The sequence below is a fragment of the Talpa europaea genome (genome assembly GCF_964194135.1).
Source record: "Talpa europaea genome assembly, chromosome: X".
Taxonomy (NCBI): Eukaryota; Metazoa; Chordata; class Mammalia; order Eulipotyphla; family Talpidae; genus Talpa; species Talpa europaea.
In genome coordinates this window covers 80,929,076-80,947,614 of record NC_140081.1, presented here as the reverse complement: position 1 = coordinate 80,947,614, position 18,539 = coordinate 80,929,076, and the positions used below count along the sequence as shown (strand labels likewise).

Sequence of the window (18,539 nt, the reverse complement as noted above, 5' to 3'; positions counted from 1 at the left end):
TAATAAAGATCAGAGAAGAAATAGAGGAAATAGACAATAAATAAACAATAGAGAAGATAAATGAACAAAAAGCTGATTGTTTGAGATAAAAAATTGATAAATCTCTAGTCAGACTAATCAGAAAAAGACATGTTACCAATATGTGGAATGAACGAGGTGATATAACTACAGATTCTACCAATATTAAAGGATTCTAAGGGACTATTATGAGTAACTTTCTGACAATAAATTTGACACCTTAGAAGAAAAGGATAGAGTTCTTGAAAGACGCAAAATCTATTAAGGAAATTGAATCCATGGTTAAATACGTTATTACAAAGATAACTTCAGGGCCAGATGGCTTCACTGGTGAAGTCTATGAAACATAAAAATGTAATACCAATCTACACAAGGTCTTCCACAGAGTTGAAAAGGTGGGAATACTTTCCTATTCATGTTATCTATGTTTGTTATCAGCATTACTCTGATGCCAAAACCAGAAAAAGATATGACAAGGAAAATACAAGCCCATATCTCATAAATATGGATGCAAAAATGTTAGGAATTCCACTCTACCAATGCATAAAAAATATATATCTATAATCAAGTGGGGTTTATCCCAGCAAGCCAAGGTTGATTTACTATTATAAAATCAAACAATGTAATTGATCATATCAATAAACAAAAAACCATATGATCATCTCAGTAAATGCAGAAAAGGTGGGGGGGGTTGACAAAACACAACATAACATCCATTCCCAAGGAAAACTCTCAGAAGTTAGAAATAGAAGGAAACTTCCTCTACTTAATGAAGGGTATTATGAAAAACCCATAGTAAATATAACCTTTAACAGTCAGCTACTGAATTTTTCCCCTATAAGGATCAAGACAAGACTAACTTTATTCAACATTTTACTGGAAGTTCTAGCCAGTACAAAAAGTAAAGAAAATGAAACAAAGGGCATCGTGATAGGAGAGAAAGAATTAAAGCTGTCTTTAATTGCAGATAGCATGATCGTCTATGTAAGAAATCCAGTGGGATCTACAAGAAAACTATTAGAACTAATAAGTGATTTAGAAAGATTTCAGAATGCAAGGTCAATAGACACAAATCAATTTTTTCCCTATACATTTGTGACAATTGGAAACTGAAATTTAAAAACAATTTCGTTTATAATTCACTGGGAGAAAGAATGGTTTTTTTCAACAGATGGTGCTGGGACAAATGAATATCCACATGCAAAAGAAGACAGTCTCCTTTCTCATCACATACATAAAAATTATCTCAAAATAGCTCATAGACCTAAATATAAGAAATGAAAATATAAAATTCTTAGAAGGAAAAAAGGTAAATCTGTGCTGCTTTATTAGGCAATTGTTTAACTATAACACTAAAAGAACAAGCAACCAAGTCATGTCACCAATAGCATAATTCAGCCAGAGAATTTATAAATTGGTCTTCATCAAAATTTGTGCATCAAAGAACACTATCAAGAAAGTGGAAATATAGCACGCAGAATGGGAGAAAATACTTGCAAATGTTAGATTTTGAGTTTAGAATCCCACAATATATAAAGAACACCTACAGCTCAACAATAAAAAAGACTAATCAAGTAAAAAATGGACAAAAGGAAGATCTGAATAAACAGTTCTTCAAAGAAGGTATACAAATGGCCAACAAGCACAGAAAACCGCATTAGTCATTAGGGAAATGCAAATGAAAACCACAATGAGATATCACTTCACATTGCTAGGATGGCTAAAATAAAAAGGCAGGCGATAACAAAAGTTGGTAAACCGTGGAAAAACCCAATGTCCATCAATGGTGGTGATAGTTTCACAGAGGTATGTAAATGTCACAACTTAGCAACTACACTTTTTGCACGCATCATGCAAACTGTGCAGGTTACTGTATGTCAATTACATCTCAAAGCTATAAACAAAAGAAGTGGGTCTTTGCAGGGATGAGCTGCAAAGTCCTTTCCAGATCCAGTTCTGTGTTATCTGTTAGAGGGAATTATCCTGAAGCCTTGCACTGCAATAGTTCTTTATACTAGGAGCCCAAATCATTGGGACTAAACTGAGGGTTTAGTCCGAGATGTGCCTTTGTTCTTCACCTTTCTGCAACGGTGTGGACAGAGGCTTCAAGTCCAGTGGGACGACAGAGCAGGGAGGCACACCATCAAGTCAGTGGGAAGACATCCAGGTCAGAGGAGGAAACTGGGGAAATGACAGCTTAATGAGCTTTGCTCTTTCCAATTTCTTCATGTCTATGATTCAGAGGATTGGCTCGCAGTGAACATTCCAGACCAGTGAGGCATCCCAGGGCCATGAATGCATAGACATCCCAGGGGAGAAAACAATGGAAGACAAGATGGAAATGAGAAATGGCCTTTTTAGGTCTCTTGACTCAAATGCAAGGAGCTAAGAGGATGTGGAGGAAGAGGTGGAAGTGTCCCTTCCCTGCAGGAAAGGAGATTATGACTTGATGGGGTCTGGGGAAATCAAATGTAAGAAAATGAAGACCTGGAATGTCAAGCCTCCAGGGATCCTTTTTAGATGGACGTGCTAGAGGAGCCGGAGGAAGGAGGTGATACCCTCCCAGCCTGTTAGCAGTGAAAGCCAAGAAGGCAAGGAAGAAAAAGAATGAAACACCAAGATGCAAGCTTCAAAGTCATGTGTCAGCTGGGCAGTGCCACGGCTGATGGATCACCTCAGGGGAAGGACCAGCGGACATGGACCCACCCATGAGGCTGTCATCCTATCCTCCCCCTGCACCTGGGGCAGATGCTTTAAAGGAAGACAATCAAAACCCTAAAACCCCAGGTAACTCCAGGCAATATTTACACCCGAGGAGAGTCACATTTTCTTCTTGATCCCAGAGGGTGATAAGTTATGAGTTTCAAGCCCAAAGCAGGGAGATTGAGTGTTCTTGTAATTTGATCCTGCACACAGAGGCACAGAAACGCTTCTCATCTAAAGGAATGTAGACCTCAGGTATCTTTCCTCGCATCGATGCTCATTCCTCCTGCTGCCCCTATGCCCTGCGCAGTACATCTCCCCACCCCCCAAAAGGCTGGTTCCTTCAGTCAATATGGTAGGGGTTCCTTACATTGGCAAGGCATCTCATGGTTCATAAAGCCCCTTGTCTTCCATTATCTCATTTCGATTCTTATTCAGCCCTTGTTTCTCTTATTTCAGAAGAGGAACTTGGGTGACCAGAATACATTCAGATTCATTCATTCATTCACTCATTCATATATTCATTCAAATAATGATTGAACACCTACTCTGTCAGATACCGCCTAGATGCTGAAGACAGTGCTAAAAGCAGACAACCATAACTCTTACCCTCATGGAACTAAGTCTAGTTGAGGGTGGGGGTGGAGACAAACATGAATGAATGCAAATCCAATTGCAAACTATGAGAGATGCTATTCCTGGGGAATCTCAGCCAGTCTAGGGGGACAGGGAAGACATCACTTGAAGAGTTAGTTGACCTAAGAGCTGAGTTAATTAATGGCTTAGGCAGGAGAAGATGGGGTGGGGGTGGAGAGTTTGCCAAGAGTATTGGGGAGGCACTGTAACAGGAAGGGACATGAAGTTACAGACAAGACAGTGAAAGGCAAGAGGGGGCCGGGGGGCTAAATTAGACAGCAACTTGCAGACCATGACCAAGAGTTGGGTCTTGATCCTCAGAGCCATGGGAGGCCACCCAAGGTTTTCAGGCAGAATGGGGCCAGCGCCATCATTCTGTGAGAAATGATGGGGCGTGGGTGAGAAAGGGGCAGAAGCAAGGAGAACTGTACAAATCTGAGAAGTATTTCAAATTCCAGCATGCCAGCAGGGAGGTGTAGTAGGTTAAATGGTGTCCCCCTCCCCGAAAGTTATATCCACTGGGGCCTCCCCTGGTGGCGCAGGAGGTTGAGTGCAGCACTGTGAAGCTGTCCGCAGCCTCTGCAGCGCGGGTTCCATCCCTGCCGGTGAGAATCCCACGTAGCGCTGCAGCCCTCTCCTGTCTCCCCGCTGCTCCCCTCAGCAGTGTATTTCAGTAGATCTGCCTGTTCTGCTCCCCACTCTGTCTCTGGTGAAGCCTCTCACCCTCCTGCACATCTGGCCTATACCCCGGTTCTTGTATGCGTAAAAAAAATAAATCTAAAAAAAGTTATGTCCGTGACTTAACCCCTGGAACCTGTGAATGTAACGTTAGCTGGAAAAAAAGAACTTTGCAGTTCTATCTAAGGATCTCAAGATGAGGTCATCCTGGTTACCCAGGTGGACCCTAAACCCACTGTGGGGCAGAGGGAGATCCCACAGACAGAAGAGGGGAAAGCCATGTGAAGTCAAGAAAAGCCTAGAATCTTCAGAAACTGAAAGAGGCAAGGGAGGATTGTCCCCTAGAAATGTTTTCTTTTCAGACTTCTGACCTCCAGAACTGAGATGGTGTAAATTTTTTTTTGTTTTTTTAAACCACTGAGTTTGTGGAAATCTGTTACAGTGGCGGTGGGAAACCAATACATGGGATTTTGCTGTAAAAGGTTAGAAGGTTATCGGGTTTTATGTGTTCAGGAAATGCATGAAAGACATAGACGTGAGAAGCCAAGAAAATCTGTCTGTGACCAGGGCTGGAGCCACGTGCTGACTGGTGTCGATCGCTTATCGCTCTAGGGCAGAGACGTGCATGGGGCTGAAGCAAAGCTGACGGATATTGCTCCTCTGACTTCAACCGCATTATTTCAGAACTCTAAGCCCATAACCAAATCGGTCAGAGACTCACACTTAGACCCCAACAGTCTTCGCTCTGCTCAGCACGGAAAGGTGCCAGATTTGAGATCCTGTAGCGGCCCACCCGATGGAAGTCCAGAAAAGATTGCCCTGCAAAGCAAGAGGAGGAAAGGGTCAGCGGTCCACTGGGTCTTGAAGATAAACCTAGTCACTTGGGAGTGGCTACCCTCACGCACAGGCCCTTCCTTGCTGCCCGGGGAAGGAATTGGCACGCCTCCCCTGGGGCACCAGCATATTTATAGACCCCAGAGGAGAGGAAGGATGGAGGCTCCAGGGAGGCGTCATAGAGGATGTGCAGCGGAAAGAAACCGCTCCAAAAGACAAACAGCAGGAATGGGGACCTGCGGGGCTCAGGGGGAGGCCAGGGGATCAGAAGGAATTGGGCAGGATGCAGAGAAAAGGGGCGAGACTGTTGGGGCTGGGATGGAGATGGGGGCGCAAGAGCACTTCTTTACCTGGAGGATCCCTCTTAAGACCTGGCCTACTAGTGAACCGTGAACCCTTTGAAGACATTTGAGATATCACTGATGATCTGAACCCATGACCATAATATTTTTCAGGAATATTTGTGTTTGTGTGTGTGTGTGTGTGTGTGTGTGTGTGTGTGTGTGAAGTGTGGTGTATCTGTGAGGGAGCCCCTGAGTCAAATATCTGAGAACCTCAGAATATACATCCTTTGCAAAGGGAGGTGGGAGAACCATACAAGTGGAATAAGCATTTCCAGGACATTTGGAGCCCATAGGGGAGGGGCTGAAAGGTGCCCTGTGGAAGGAATTAACAGGCAGATGGATTGAGATACAGATACAGTAAGCATTGGCGGGGAATGCAGGTAGTGCAGTTATTCTGCAAAATGACTACCTCTCTAAGTATTTGACTCTGTGTGTGCAAGGGCAAGAATAAGAGACAAGATCTTCATCTGTGTGGCCAGGGTTAGGAGGCAGTTGATACCAAGAACTGGCTGAAGGAGAAACCTCAGCAATGTTCAAAAATCATATTAACCTCCAAATGGTTTGGAGGTCCTTTTGATTATAGACTAAATCCCATTCACCAGAGAGTATATCCAAAAGGCCAATGGGGAATGTTCATCATAGCTCCGAATAAGAGAGCTGCAGGTCCAAAGCACAATGAAAGATCATTTCCCACCCATGAGAATGGCTGTATTAAAAAACAAAACAAGTGCTGGAGAGGATGCTGACAAAGAGGAACCCTACTGCACTGTTGGTGGGGCTGTGAACCGGTGCAGCCATTATGGAAAGCAACCTGGATTTACCTTAAACAACTAAAAATGGAAATACTGTATGGCCCAGCAATTCCACTCCTGGGCATCTGTCCAAAGAATGTGAAGCCATCGATCGAGAAAACTACATGCTTTACAATGTTTATTGCAGCAGTATTTACGATAGCTGGGACATGGAAACTACCTAAGTGCCTACTGATAGAGGATTGACTCAAGAAGATGTGGTCTAGCCACACAATGGAACACTGTTCAGCATAAAATGAGATGCTGACATTTACAGCAAAATGGAAAGAGTTGGCGGGAATTATAGGTAGTAGAGCAGAACAGAATGACAAAGACAAACACTGGCCACTTACATAGCAGTCGATTTGACAAAGTAAAATATTTATAAAAACTAGTGGACATTAATAAACGAAGGGAGGTTTTTGAGGTCATACGAGGAAGGACTGGGTGCAAGGGTCAGGAGGGATGTAAAGATGGTGGTGGGGAAAAATGTTACCATGTAATTAACATCATGTTTCTCTGAGACCTTCAAATGGCCTCAAAAAAGGAAAGTTATTCCCTGAATGTGTCTTAAGCTATTTTCATGACAAGCGTGGTGCTGGTTGCTCTGGTGAACATAGATGGCTTAGAAGATTCAACTCTAGCCACTGGAATTTGAAAGACTAACACTTAGTAATGAGGCAGTGAAAATGCATGTTCTTTCCTGGTGCTTAACCAAGCAAAGATCATTTGTCAAGGAGCTAGTTACTGAGGTACCCACTAGCAGCTGGCCTCCTGTGCTGTTTTTCAAGTTCCTGTTTAGCTCCAGACATAGTGGAAGATCTGAGGCTCTGCTTAACTACCTTTTTTTTTTAAGATTTATTTTATTTATTTATTTATTTATACAAGCACTGGGTACAGTCAGAAGCACGAGAGGGTGAGAGAATTCACCAGAGCCAGAGCGGGGAGCAGAGCAGGCAGAGGGACCGAAGTACACTGCTGAGGGGAGCAGCGGGCGGCAGGAGAGGTCTGCGTGCCTTGTGGGATCCTCCTCCGGTGGCCGGAGAGCAGCCGGGGATCGAACGGGCGCCGCAGAGGCCGCGGGCAGCTTCACAACCCAGCGCTCAACCGCTGTGCCACCCGGGAGGCCCTGCTTAACTACCTTTTAACCACTATCATTGCTACAGAACTTCTTTGCTCGTTAATTTACCCTATGTCTTCCGGAACACGCGATGTGAGACATTGTGTAGACACATTACTACGAGGGGCTCCAGAAGGGCTGCATTGTGAAATGGAGGCCTGGTACCTAATCCAGCTGTTTTGAGTGCCTCCGCAGCCGGTAAATAGGCCAGTGTGTGAGCTCTCTGTGCTGAGAAGCTCAGAGGGAAAAGCAGGAGACGGGAGTTACAGACCTGGACCCCGTTCCGACTTTGCCACCAGTTTTTTCTGTGTAACTTTACGTAGGTCACTATTCTTTTCTGGGTCTCAATTTTGTCCAACTGTATTAGGAGAGGAGTGGGTGGGAGTCTTCCCGTGATGAGATTTGTCTGATTCTGATCAGACTGATCATTCTCCGGATGGCTTCTCTGCACTCCTCAGTTTACATTACTCCAGTGAAATTACCCATTACGCAGCTGGGGATGGGGGCGTTCATGTCTTTGTGTTATTCCCGCTAACTCTCAGTGTTGTCCCATCTAGGAACCTGTGGGACAGGTTGTGACGATTTTGCCCAAGGAAGGGTTCAGGTTGGGCTGTAAGTTGCAGAGAGAATCCCTTTTTGAGCTGTCTTTGAAGCAAAGTGAGCTGTATGTAAAGCAGCCAAATGAAAGTCACTAAACTGTCTCCTGGCTCAAAAGGGTGGAGCTTGAACTTCTCTTGGAGTAGGACGCTGTCTCCCCAAGTCCCTCCCATGGTACCCTGTTAAAATAAATACCACATCTGGGTGGCAAAACCACAAACCAACATCACTCACTAACTCCCTGGATTAAGGGCATTCATCAGAATATCCCCGGCAGAGATTGGTGATTTGGGGAATTAAAGCAGCGAGCAGTTTTTCGGGAACTAAAAAGGCAGGTGAGGATGGAGCAGAGCAAAGACGGAGACTTTCCTTCTTGATCAGGTCCAAGAGATCACAGGCTAGAGCCTCAAGGCAGAGGTGGGAGCACATCAGGTGTTGGAGAAAACTAAGATTGAAAGTGCAAATATTGTGGGCTGGGGACCATGCTAAGTACTTTACATGCATTATCTCATTGAATCTCCCATCGGGTAGGTAATCTCATTTAACAGCTGACGAGATCGAGGATCAGAAAGGTTAACTAATTTTTCCAAGGAGACACAGCTAAGGAATGAGATTGAAGGACAGGATTTGAATTCAGTTATATGAAATTCTAAAAGCGGAGTTCTTTCTGCTATAGCACCCTGCTCACTCAAACCCAGAGGACAGAGTTGGATGAGTCAACAAGACAGCTGTGGCGGTGGTGATGATGTGGGACCCTGAGCTTGTTCACAGTGCAGATGCAGGTGACAAGTCACAGGCTGGCTTCACATAGGCCAGCTGTCTCATTTCTGTCTCTCCAGATAGAGTCCTAACCTTACCCCTGCCCCCAGGATTGCCCTTGGCCTTGATTGGAAACTGAGTCTTCCCCCACCACAGGCCTCAGCCTTACCTGCAACAATGCACTTCATAGCTGCTCTCGGGCAGGAGAGTTGGGGTGGTTTTATGCACTCCTCCCCAACCCTGGAGAAATACCCTAAAACATTCTGCTGATACTAGCTCAATAGTATGAGCTCCCTGCCAATGACAGCTCTGAGTTTCACCAATAATTCTTTATTTCTTTGAAGAGTGGTTACCGTGTGCCAAGTATGGGCCTGGTAGTGCCCTATAAGTCTTGTAGGTGGTCACTGAATATTATATGGAGATATAATGGGAGCCCATGGGGTTTCTGAGGGAGCAGAGTTGCTTGCCTTGACTCCAGAATGGATAGTCTGGCGGTAGACACTCCGCAGGTCCTCAGCACAGGGCATGCAGGTACTGAAGTGCCCTCAGCACATGGCATGTGGGTACTGAAGTGTGCCCAGCACCCCACTTGGGTAACTGCTGGTGGAAGCTCAGCCACAGCTATTATGAAGAGGGCAAAGTCACCATGGACCAGAGTGGCCAGTGAAAGGAATATCTGGACTGGAAAAATGGAAGTAATTTGGTTAAGTGAAGAGAAAGGTTAGATTACAACATTTTCCCTAGCGTCCGACTCTGTCTTGTTTTGAACACACACCTTTTTGCTGATTGTTGCTTTGCCTTTGGTTTGCTTTTTTTTAAAAAAAAAATTTATTTATGCATATAAGAACTTGGGCACAGGCCAGAGGCGCAGGGGGTGAGAGGATTCAACAGCGACAGAGTGGGGAGCAGAACAGACAGACTGACTGAAATACACTGCTGAGAGGAGCAGCGGGCGAGTCAGGAGAGGTCTGCTGCACCATGTGGTAGCTCCCTGCCTGATAGGGGATCTAACTAGTGCTGGCATTAGCTTAATAGCGCAGCCTTTAACCCCTGCACCCTGGTTTGCTTTTGTGCCCCCTTCCCCCACCCCTGCCCCGATTATGTACATTTTGATAGACCAGGTTAGGTGAGAAAAGGGGAATATTGAAAAAGGAAGAATGCGAGGCGTTCCAACCTAGTGCTGTCCAATAGAACTTTCTACAATTGGAAGGTTCTAGTTTGTGCTGTCCTATACGATACCCACTAGCCACATGTGGCTATTGAGCAATTGAAATATGGTCAGTGTCACTGAGCAAATCAATTTTTCATTTTGAATGTTAAGTATCTGTCATATTGGAAAGCACAGCTCTAACCACTTAGCAAACAGATCACATGCAGCCTCGTAAAGGTACAATTAGATACGAATGCTTTCATTAACCTAGTTATGGGGGAAGCCTTCATTTGGGGGTGTATGGGGTTGCTCAATCAGGAGTTGGAGCATCGTAGTACGGAAAAACATCCCTGCCTGGATTTATTCACTATTTGCTCGAAGCCTGCAGGTACATTATCTCATTTAATCCAGTAACAACCCTGAGAACAGAGACAGGCATTCCTATGAGACCCAGTAAACAGAGGTCCTACAGCAGATAAAGGTGTTTTTCCTCCCTATTGGAAGACTTTCCAGGGGGACAGTGCAGGGAAATGATCATGCCACTAATACCCACATTCACCTTGTATGTCTCTGCCTTTTTCCTACTGGACTGTGGTTAATGGGGCAGAGATTATTAACAAGAATCCTATTTTATTCTCTTCCTGCTACCTTGATTTAAGGAATAGAAATATTTTTGAAAAGTTCATTTGGATACTCAAGATTATGCTTTAAGCACCAATTCCCAGTTAGGTCTGCAGATGAAGTTGTGAACACAGCTGACTCTTTGAATGTGGATCTGACAATGACAGTGGAGAGAGCCTGATAAAGAAATTGAGTATACACTGGATTGTTTTAACATTTTAAACATATTGTGGTCTCACATCCACACTGAGCAGTGTCACTTTTTGTGTAAATTTGGACTTGTACTTCGACACTGGCTGGCTGAAATGTAGAAACACCTTTCAATTTAGTCTTTTAACATGTGTTGAGTGCCACCTATGTGCAGAGTCCGATATTGGGGACTTTGGAGAGCTCCAAAAGAATGAGGAGACAGGGTCCTATCTTAGGGGATTTCTTGTTGGGTGAAAGAGGCCGTCCCTTGCCTTTGAAGCTCCCGGTCTACAGGCGAACCTACTAATCTGGGAGGGCAAACAACTTCAGGACTCACTTATAAAGGGGAATCCCAAGTATGAGCAAGATGAATGCAGCCTAGACTGTTGGGAGTCGGGTAAATCGCACCCCTCTCCCGATGATGGATGATGGGGAACTTTCAGAAGGGATAGCTTCGGGAAACAAAATAGGGGGCAATGCAGGTGCTGTCCTGCTATGTCCCAACAGTCAGGAGAAATTGCCTGTTGGATTATGCTATCCTAGGAAGTCTTCTGGATGAGGTGGGATTTGAAGTGCTGCTGCAAGAATGAAGAGCTTAAAGGCAGGATGGGGTGGGGTGGGGGCTTTTCAGGTGGAGGGTGCATCCTGGAGGGTGGCAGGAGAAATAGGGGTCCTGGGCAAATAAGCTGCCTTGGATACCAACCTAGGCAGCCACCCCCAATTCAAACCCAGTTGAAGATGCAGAGGAGAGAGGCTGGTCAGTGGGTGTGTGCAGGCGCGCGAGGGGTGGGGGGTGGCAGTGGGGGTTGACCAAGCCCCTGCTGCTGCAGAGAGACAAAGGGAAGGACCCGGTGGAGGTGAGTGGGGTGAGTAGGCCAGTCTTCCCCTAAGAGTCCAGGGTTTTTGACAGCTGTTAAGGAAGCCAGGTCAGAAAGGGTTAAGTGTGCCCCTCCACCACCCCAAATGCTTCCTGTGTTTGAAATCCTTCAGGTCTCAAAATCCCTCTGGCCCGGCGGGTATTGTCCCGGGGAGAGGTTGTGAGCTGTCAGAGCCGCCCTGCAGCCTTTGTTGTGGGGCCACCTCGAGGTTCCCTCTCCCGCTCGGGCTGGGGCGGCCGAGTGCGTGCCGGGAGGGGGGCGGTGCGGGAGGCTCGCTCCCTCTCCCTCTTCCTGGCCCCCCCTCCAGCCCTCCGATGACCACATGACCAAGTGGGCCCGCGGCCAGGCCGCACGCTACAAAATGCAGCCCCTGGAGTGAGCGGGGAGCATTCCCGCTGGCAGCCCGCGCCAACGGCAGTTGGAGCCGCGACCGCGCAGGCAGCCGCCGGGAAAGAGCTCGCCACCGCCCCCGGAGCCGCCGAGCCGAGCTGGGCGGCGCTGCCCCGCGATCGGGGCGCAGAGCGAGGCGGCCGGAGCCAGGAGGCGGCGGCCGGCAGCCGCACACCCGGGCGCGCCTCTCGCCGCCCCCAGCCGCGCGACTCCGCGCCCGCACGCCGAGCCGCGGCTCGCGCCCTCCTTGCCTCCGGCGCCGGGCCTCCCGCCCTCCCGCCCTCCCGCCCCCCTGGCCCGGGCCGCGGCGGCCGGGCGGCAGCATGGATCTGCGGCTCTGCGTGCAGGCGCTCCTGCTGCTCTGGCTCTCCCTGACCGCGGTGTGTGGAGGTGAGTGCGCGCCCTCCCGCTCGCCGCGCTCCCCTCGCCGCTGCCCTTCCCTCCGCCCCCGGGCGCCTTCTCCCCGCCTCCCCGGGAGCCGGCGCGAGCCGAGCAGGAGCAGCCACGTGCCCGGAGGCTGAATGACAGGGCGGCCCGGGGCCAGGGGCCGTCGGGCCGCCGGGCCCGCTTCCTGCGCGGGGCATCTCCCGCCAGGTGCCTGACCCTGCGGGCCGCTCCTCGCAGCCCGAGGCGCTCGGGGTCGCAGGCGTGCGCCCCGCATCCCCCGAGGTGGAAGGGGACGTGTCCCACTCCCCTCGTGGGTCCACGGAGGAATCTGTCTAGAGCCCAGTGGGCTACAGGCGTGTGGAAAGTTTTCTGGCTCCCAGAGTTTAGAGGCCGCCAGGCCGGTTCAGGGGCGCGGGCCACCGGGGAAGATGTGCCAAGAAGGAGACGTGACACTTGTTGCATAGACAGCAGCGCATGGCGGAGGCGGGGTGGCGGCGGCTGGAGCCCAGCTGTTGCTACTTGGGCCTGGGTGTGAGCAGGGGCAGACTGGCCTGCCCCGGGTCAAGCTGGTCTTCTCACTCCAAGGTCCTGTCTGCTCTGCTGTCGGTTCCCCCCAGGAAGCTCTCCTCCTTCCCACCCCAGGAACTTGGTTCTTCGATATCCTGGCCCCATGCACAGGCATACTTCACCTTAGGTCCCCTGTCTGCAGGCACCGAACCAGGAAACAGCATCCCACCAGAGACCTTCCTGAAGCTGGGGGAGAGGGGAGCCCTTTTTCCTGGCTTTGCACCACATACCCTCTACCTGGCAATACCTGGCACTAGTTCTCCCTTGCCCTCCCCAAGGCAGGTCTCCACTCAGCCCCAGCAGCTGCAGCCCCAGCTGCCCTGCTTCTGTGGGGCAGTGTCTCCTGGGGCAGCCAGCCCCCACCTCCAACCGCTGCAGTCCTGTGATCTGGCTGTCACTGCTGCCTGCCGGGCACCACAGAAGAGGAAGGCCCACACCAGGTGGAACAATGCCCGTGCCAGGCTGAAGTCACAGGGAAGTGGGAGCAGAGGGAAGGAGAGGGCAAGGCAGCAAGTTTCCTAGAGGAAGGGCACGGGATCCTACTTGGTTCTAGACCCTCCAGAATAGGACCATGGTGGGCAACCCAGTGGCATCCGAGGGCCCGGACCAGACTCTACCCCCCTCTCTTGGTAGGTCAGCTCTTTTCTCTGCCCGCTGTCCTGCTTCTCAGCCAGGCATTCAGTTGGTTCCCATACACCTGCCTCAGGTAGCCGTCCAGTGGTCTTTCGGGGCCCGAGCACTGGGTCAGCCACCTCCGGGGAAAGAAGAGAGCAGGCTTTTCCTCGGAAGCTCCTGCCAGGCAGGCAAAGGTGGGGAGTGAGCAAGGGATATGAATGAAACACAACACATGGGCCTGCCGTCCAGGTGCAGCGAGGTTGACAAGACATCCAGGGGTACCCCACTGGCACATACTCCAATGTGGTGCTTTCAGGGAAGAAAGGGTGGGTGAAGAAAGGTGTTCCGGAGGAAACTGGGGCTTCCTGTCTGCACAGTTGGTGCTCCCCCAGAAGCTAGGGGAGACCCTTGGCCAACGGACCCCCACCTGAATCCTTTTGGGGATCCAACTGTTGGAGCAGTACTTGTAAGGGGGAGAGCTGGTTCTGAGGGGGAGGGAACACTGGCCCAGATCCAGTCATGTCTCGCTTGAATTCTCCCTCCATTCGGCCATCTGTCTTCACACCCTGATTTAGGTAATTTTGTTGCCCTCACATTTTGCTTGAGTCTAGCACTGGAAACTTCCAAGGTTCCTACTGCCTTCTGCACCCTATGACCTCACACAGGGCAGAGGGTCCAGGTATACTTATCCTGCTCCTTCCACTCCTGGCCTAGGTCAGAAACAGGACCCCAGAACATCCTACCCTTACCTAACTTGCCTGCTCTCCCCAGCCAGAGCCTCCAGTCAAAGTCCCAGGCCTGAACACCATAATTCCTCTACATACACTCTGTCCTGACTTGGAATGTCCCCCCGCCCCACCAACAAGCAGGCACGCACGCAGGCACACATGCACACACTCCTCCACTGCCTCTTGACCTGGGATACACTTTGCTCTTCTGAGTGTGAGAGCTGCTGGGCCAGGGCCAAGTATCCTTTGGTCTTTGAGCATCTCTTTCTCTCCTTTCCTGCCCCCTTGCTCCTCTTTCTCTAGCTCCCCAACCTCAATTCCAAGTCAGAAGTCAGCAACCACAGCGCCAGTGTGAGGTCAGCCTACTGTACCCCCCCAGCTCAGGGCGGGGCCGCTCCACTCCATCCCCACCTCCTCCGGACTAAGCACCCATGTAACTGGAGTCAGGCCTCTCAGCGGCCAAGGACTGAAGTGCAGGGCAGGGCTGCCAGAGCATGGTGTGTCCAAGGGCAGCAAAGCTGGCAGAGGAAGACAGCTCAGGGCACTGGGATGGGGGCTGGGCAGAGAAAAGAAGGCTCCCGCATCTCCGAGACACATGTAGCACCCGGAGCAGTGGAGGGGACATAGCCGGTGGGGTGCCCACCAGAGCACACTTGCAGGCCCCTAAGGGAACCCGAGCAGGCAGAGGAGAAGCAGGTGTGTCATTCCGGGTGAGGATGGCGCTATGGAGAGTCCCACTCACAGCTTCGTGCACTGGCCCCTTTGGAATTCACGTTGCATGAAAATCAAACCCTGTTCCACCCCCCCACCCCCCACCCCCCGCCGTGGCTTTCAGGGTGGGGGGGTGCCGTAGATTCACTGCTGGTGGCACTGTGGAGAACAAAGGCTCCAGGCCCTTCAGGCTTGCCATTCTTTGGGGGATGGCCCCAGCCTCCCTTTAAGTGGCGAGTGAATTGAAAGAAAATATTTAAATGCACTGGGGATGGCCCCCAGGCCCACAGGGGAACTCTTTTGTATAGCCAGTCCCTCTGCCTCCATGAGAATCAACAACCTTTAATTTGTCCCTTTGCACAGGATAAAGCCTGGGTTTCAGGTGTCAGCTTATCTTAGGGTAAGCCAGACTCAGAATCAAAAGTAGGAAACAGGTGGGTGATGGATGGGGTGCAGGGGGAATCTGCAGACTTCCGCAAAGAGGACAGTGAGCTCCCCCCACCATGGGATGCAAGATGCCTGGGGCTTGGGGTGCCTGTTCTCCAGAGCCCGACTGAGTGCTCAGTCAGCTCAGACAGTTTGCTGCAGGCCTAGAATCTACTGTCTCCCTGACCAGAGTCTAAGCCCCATCCCCGTTCCCCATCCTGGCTCTAGGCCTCCCCCCTTATGGCCCTTCTCCCCCAGACCTCTCTTCTCGACTGCCAGCAACTCAGTCTTGGGTGCTGAGCATTTGGAGATGATCCCCTCCCTGTCCCAGCACTGGACCGCTCTTCTTCATGCCCAGTGTCCCCGTGGGGCCTTAGCCAATGCCAGTGGCCCACCTCCAGCCCCTGCCCCCCCCGAAGTTAAGGCCCTAGACATGAGAACTACCTTACATTTTTAAGGTGCCAGGGGTCTTCCGGTGCCTGATCACACCTTCAGCTTAGACCTTAGCATCATTCCTATCCCCTCCTACTGGGCAGGCACAACCTTGAGGGGACCCTAAAACACAGGGCAGAGACTGAAGCAGCTGAGGTGAGGGGCTCAGTGAATAAAGGCCCTTCCTCCTTCCTAGCCTCAGTCCAGTCCAGTCCCTTTGCAGATGGCACCAAGCCGGTTGCTCTATGACAGACAGAAGTGGCCTCCTTGCCCCTGTCTACACCTGCTGCCCCAAAGAGCGAATACACTTTGTATTTTAAATTTCTTCAGGTCATGGGTTTAGGGGAGGAGGCGACACACTAACCCACTCAGCCTTGAAGGGTGGCTGACAGACAACACAGGCCTACAAGGTCTGTGACTTCTGTTTCTTGAAGGAGGGCAGATGGCTAGATTGTGTGTGTGTGTGTGTGTACGTGTGTGTGTGGATGCACTGCACATGCGTGAGTCTGGGTGTGAGTGTAGCAAGTTGCAGGCCTAGGGAGTCTGGGTGGGAAGGACCCTAAGGACAAACCTCGCCTGCTTTTGGCTCAAAAGGAGGATAAAAGCCTGGAAATTGTGTGCAAGCAAGGGAGGAATCACCAGAGCCAAGGAGTCAAGGGGGAAACCAGGGCAGGGGATGCCAGAGGCAGGGCGATGGGAAAGGAGGAGCCAAGGGCCAGCAGCCAATGGGCGGTTATATGGAAACTGATCTAGGGTGAGGATTCCTGGGTGGGTGCAGTCAGGGGACCAGGGAGATAGCTGAAGGCGGATCTGCTGGTGGGGGTGGGGGAGGCACTAGGATTCATGATCAGAAGCTGGGGTTCTGCAGGCCAGCCCATGCTCAGTATTGCACAAGCCCCTCGCCAGGCCGCCTCTTGACTAGCACCATCTCGGCCTGCCCTCCTGCAGCGGGCTCATCTCTGGAGGACCAGCTCGCCTTCCCAGGCTGTTCCCACACCTCTTCATTGTCACCAGAAACACGCAGCACCACTTGGGTTCCATTGCTGGGGCTTGGTCTGACACCAAAGGTTTCTACGAGTTCACATGGAGACAGCTATAGCAAGGAGCCCCTGGAGGCTTCTGCTCTCAGCTGTACAGTGAAACCCCCTCTGCCTCCCACCCCCCAACTCCGAGAGCAGAAGAGAAGTCAGCTTGGGTTGGAACAGAAGTGGCATCAGATACGGGTTGTGGGGATGATCTGGGGATGAAAGCAGGGCACCCAGTGGGGAGGTTCATCAATAACCACCCATTCCCCGCTGATGCCGAGACTTGCTGCTCCAGGTGGCACTTTACTCAGTTGTTCACTCATTCATTCATGCAACATCTTAGGTCCTCAAAAGTGGGTCCCCTGCATCTGGAAGGGTGTGGGAATACAATGGCCTGATGTACTAGATTTGCTTTAAAATGCCTCCACAGAGAAAAAAGGACAGCAGCTAAGGTAGATGTGGCTCCATGCAGATAACTATGTGGGACAGGGGTTGCGGGTGGGGGGGGTGCTCATTTCATTGAAAAATGTTTGCTATGTTTGAAGTGTATCCTTGCCAAGGTGCAATGGAGGGTTATCGCCCGCTGTGCCCTAGCCAAGTGCAGACTTAATGTCCCAAACCGCACCCCCCAGAGTTGTTCTAAACAAAGAAATGGTTTGTGCCAGCCAGAAACAGGATAGAACTGTCAAATGACAGAAAATCAGCTCCAGAAGTTGCAAGATATAAGTCGTGGGTTCCGTTTGCCCCAGGAAAGTGTAAAAATGGCAAATTGTTCCTTGGGCTGGAAGATAGATTAAAGCAGAGCAACTCTGAGGCGGGCCTCTCGTGGAGAGATGGCCCTCTCCCACCAGTCTGTGTTCTGTGGCCCCTGCCATGCGCCTCAGCCTTCCTTGCTAACAGGCCTTCTCCTCTTTGCAGGGCCTCTGCTACAACCTTGTGACCGGAAGGGGCTTCAGGAAAGCAATGTCCGCCACCTGGTGCAGCCCCGAGGGCCAAGGACTGGTCCAGGGTCCTGGCAGGGAGGTCGGAGAAAATTCCGCCGCCAGCGGCCACGCCTCTCCCATAAGGGACCCATGCCGTTCTGAAGCAGGTACTTGAGCCTCGGGTCCGGGGAGGGCAGAAGGGGTGTAGGAGGGACAGCTTGGAAGCTGGGTGATCCTGCTGCTTGTCACCACTAGATACCTGGACTGAGCAGTCCCAGCACCACACAACATAGATGCTTCCAGAATACCATCCGTTACCTTCATTTTATACACGGAGGGGAGTGAGGCCCAGAGGAGGGTTTGATACTTGGGCCAATCTTCTGACTGTTCAGAAGTTGGCTGTTGGCTCCCCTTCAACCTGCTGCCTGGGGCTGGGCAGGCTGGCCCAGATGGAGGGTTCTAGAAGTCCCAGGAGGCTGGGGAAGGATCCCCCCCCCCGGCATATGCACAGGTATCCAGTGTGATCCTCAGCAGGGGAGGGGCGACAGTAGGAGCGCCTTGGGGGTTGATGGGCCAAGGGGCCATGAATAGGTGTTGTGGCTGTGGTTGCCCAGCGCTGTGAGAGGAGAGAAAAACAGTGGTGGCTGCAGAGAGGGCAAGGCCTGTGTCTGCCCCTGAGGCCCAGCCTGCAGCCTCTCCCTTATATCTGGGGCAGGGTAGCCCTTGACCTTAGGTTCAGGGTTGAGGGGGTGGGGCTGAATGCTGACCCTGACCCATGTGGTCCCATGAATCTTCTCCTGACCCGTGTGGTCCCTTTAACCTAGGCTATACCAATGACTCCTGGTAATTTTTGTCTCTTTAGGACTGAAGGGGCCCCCAAGTGCCTACCAACCCCACAATTCTCTCTGCTCCGTTGATTGATCTGCTTCTCCGGAGCCCTCACGACCATTCGCCGCTCTTCTCCACCTGTCCCAGCTGCTGACCGTCTGCACTGTGCTCACCCACCAGCTTCTCTGA

The 18,539-nt window shown here is 50.8% G+C and overlaps 1 protein-coding gene across 1 annotated transcript; it reads left to right on the top strand.

Annotated features, from left to right (window-relative positions):
* Positions 1-12,031: 12,031 nt before the first annotated feature.
* On the top strand, positions 12,032-17,719 carry APLN (apelin; the record flags this gene model as incomplete). Its single annotated transcript, XM_084258661.1, has 2 exons — positions 12,032-12,098; positions 17,518-17,719. The coding sequence occupies 2 exons, from the start codon at positions 12,032-12,034 to the stop codon at positions 17,682-17,684; spliced, it is 234 nt and encodes a 77-aa protein (XP_084114787.1). The 3' UTR covers positions 17,685-17,719.
* Between the last annotated feature and the right edge of the window lie 820 nt (positions 17,720-18,539).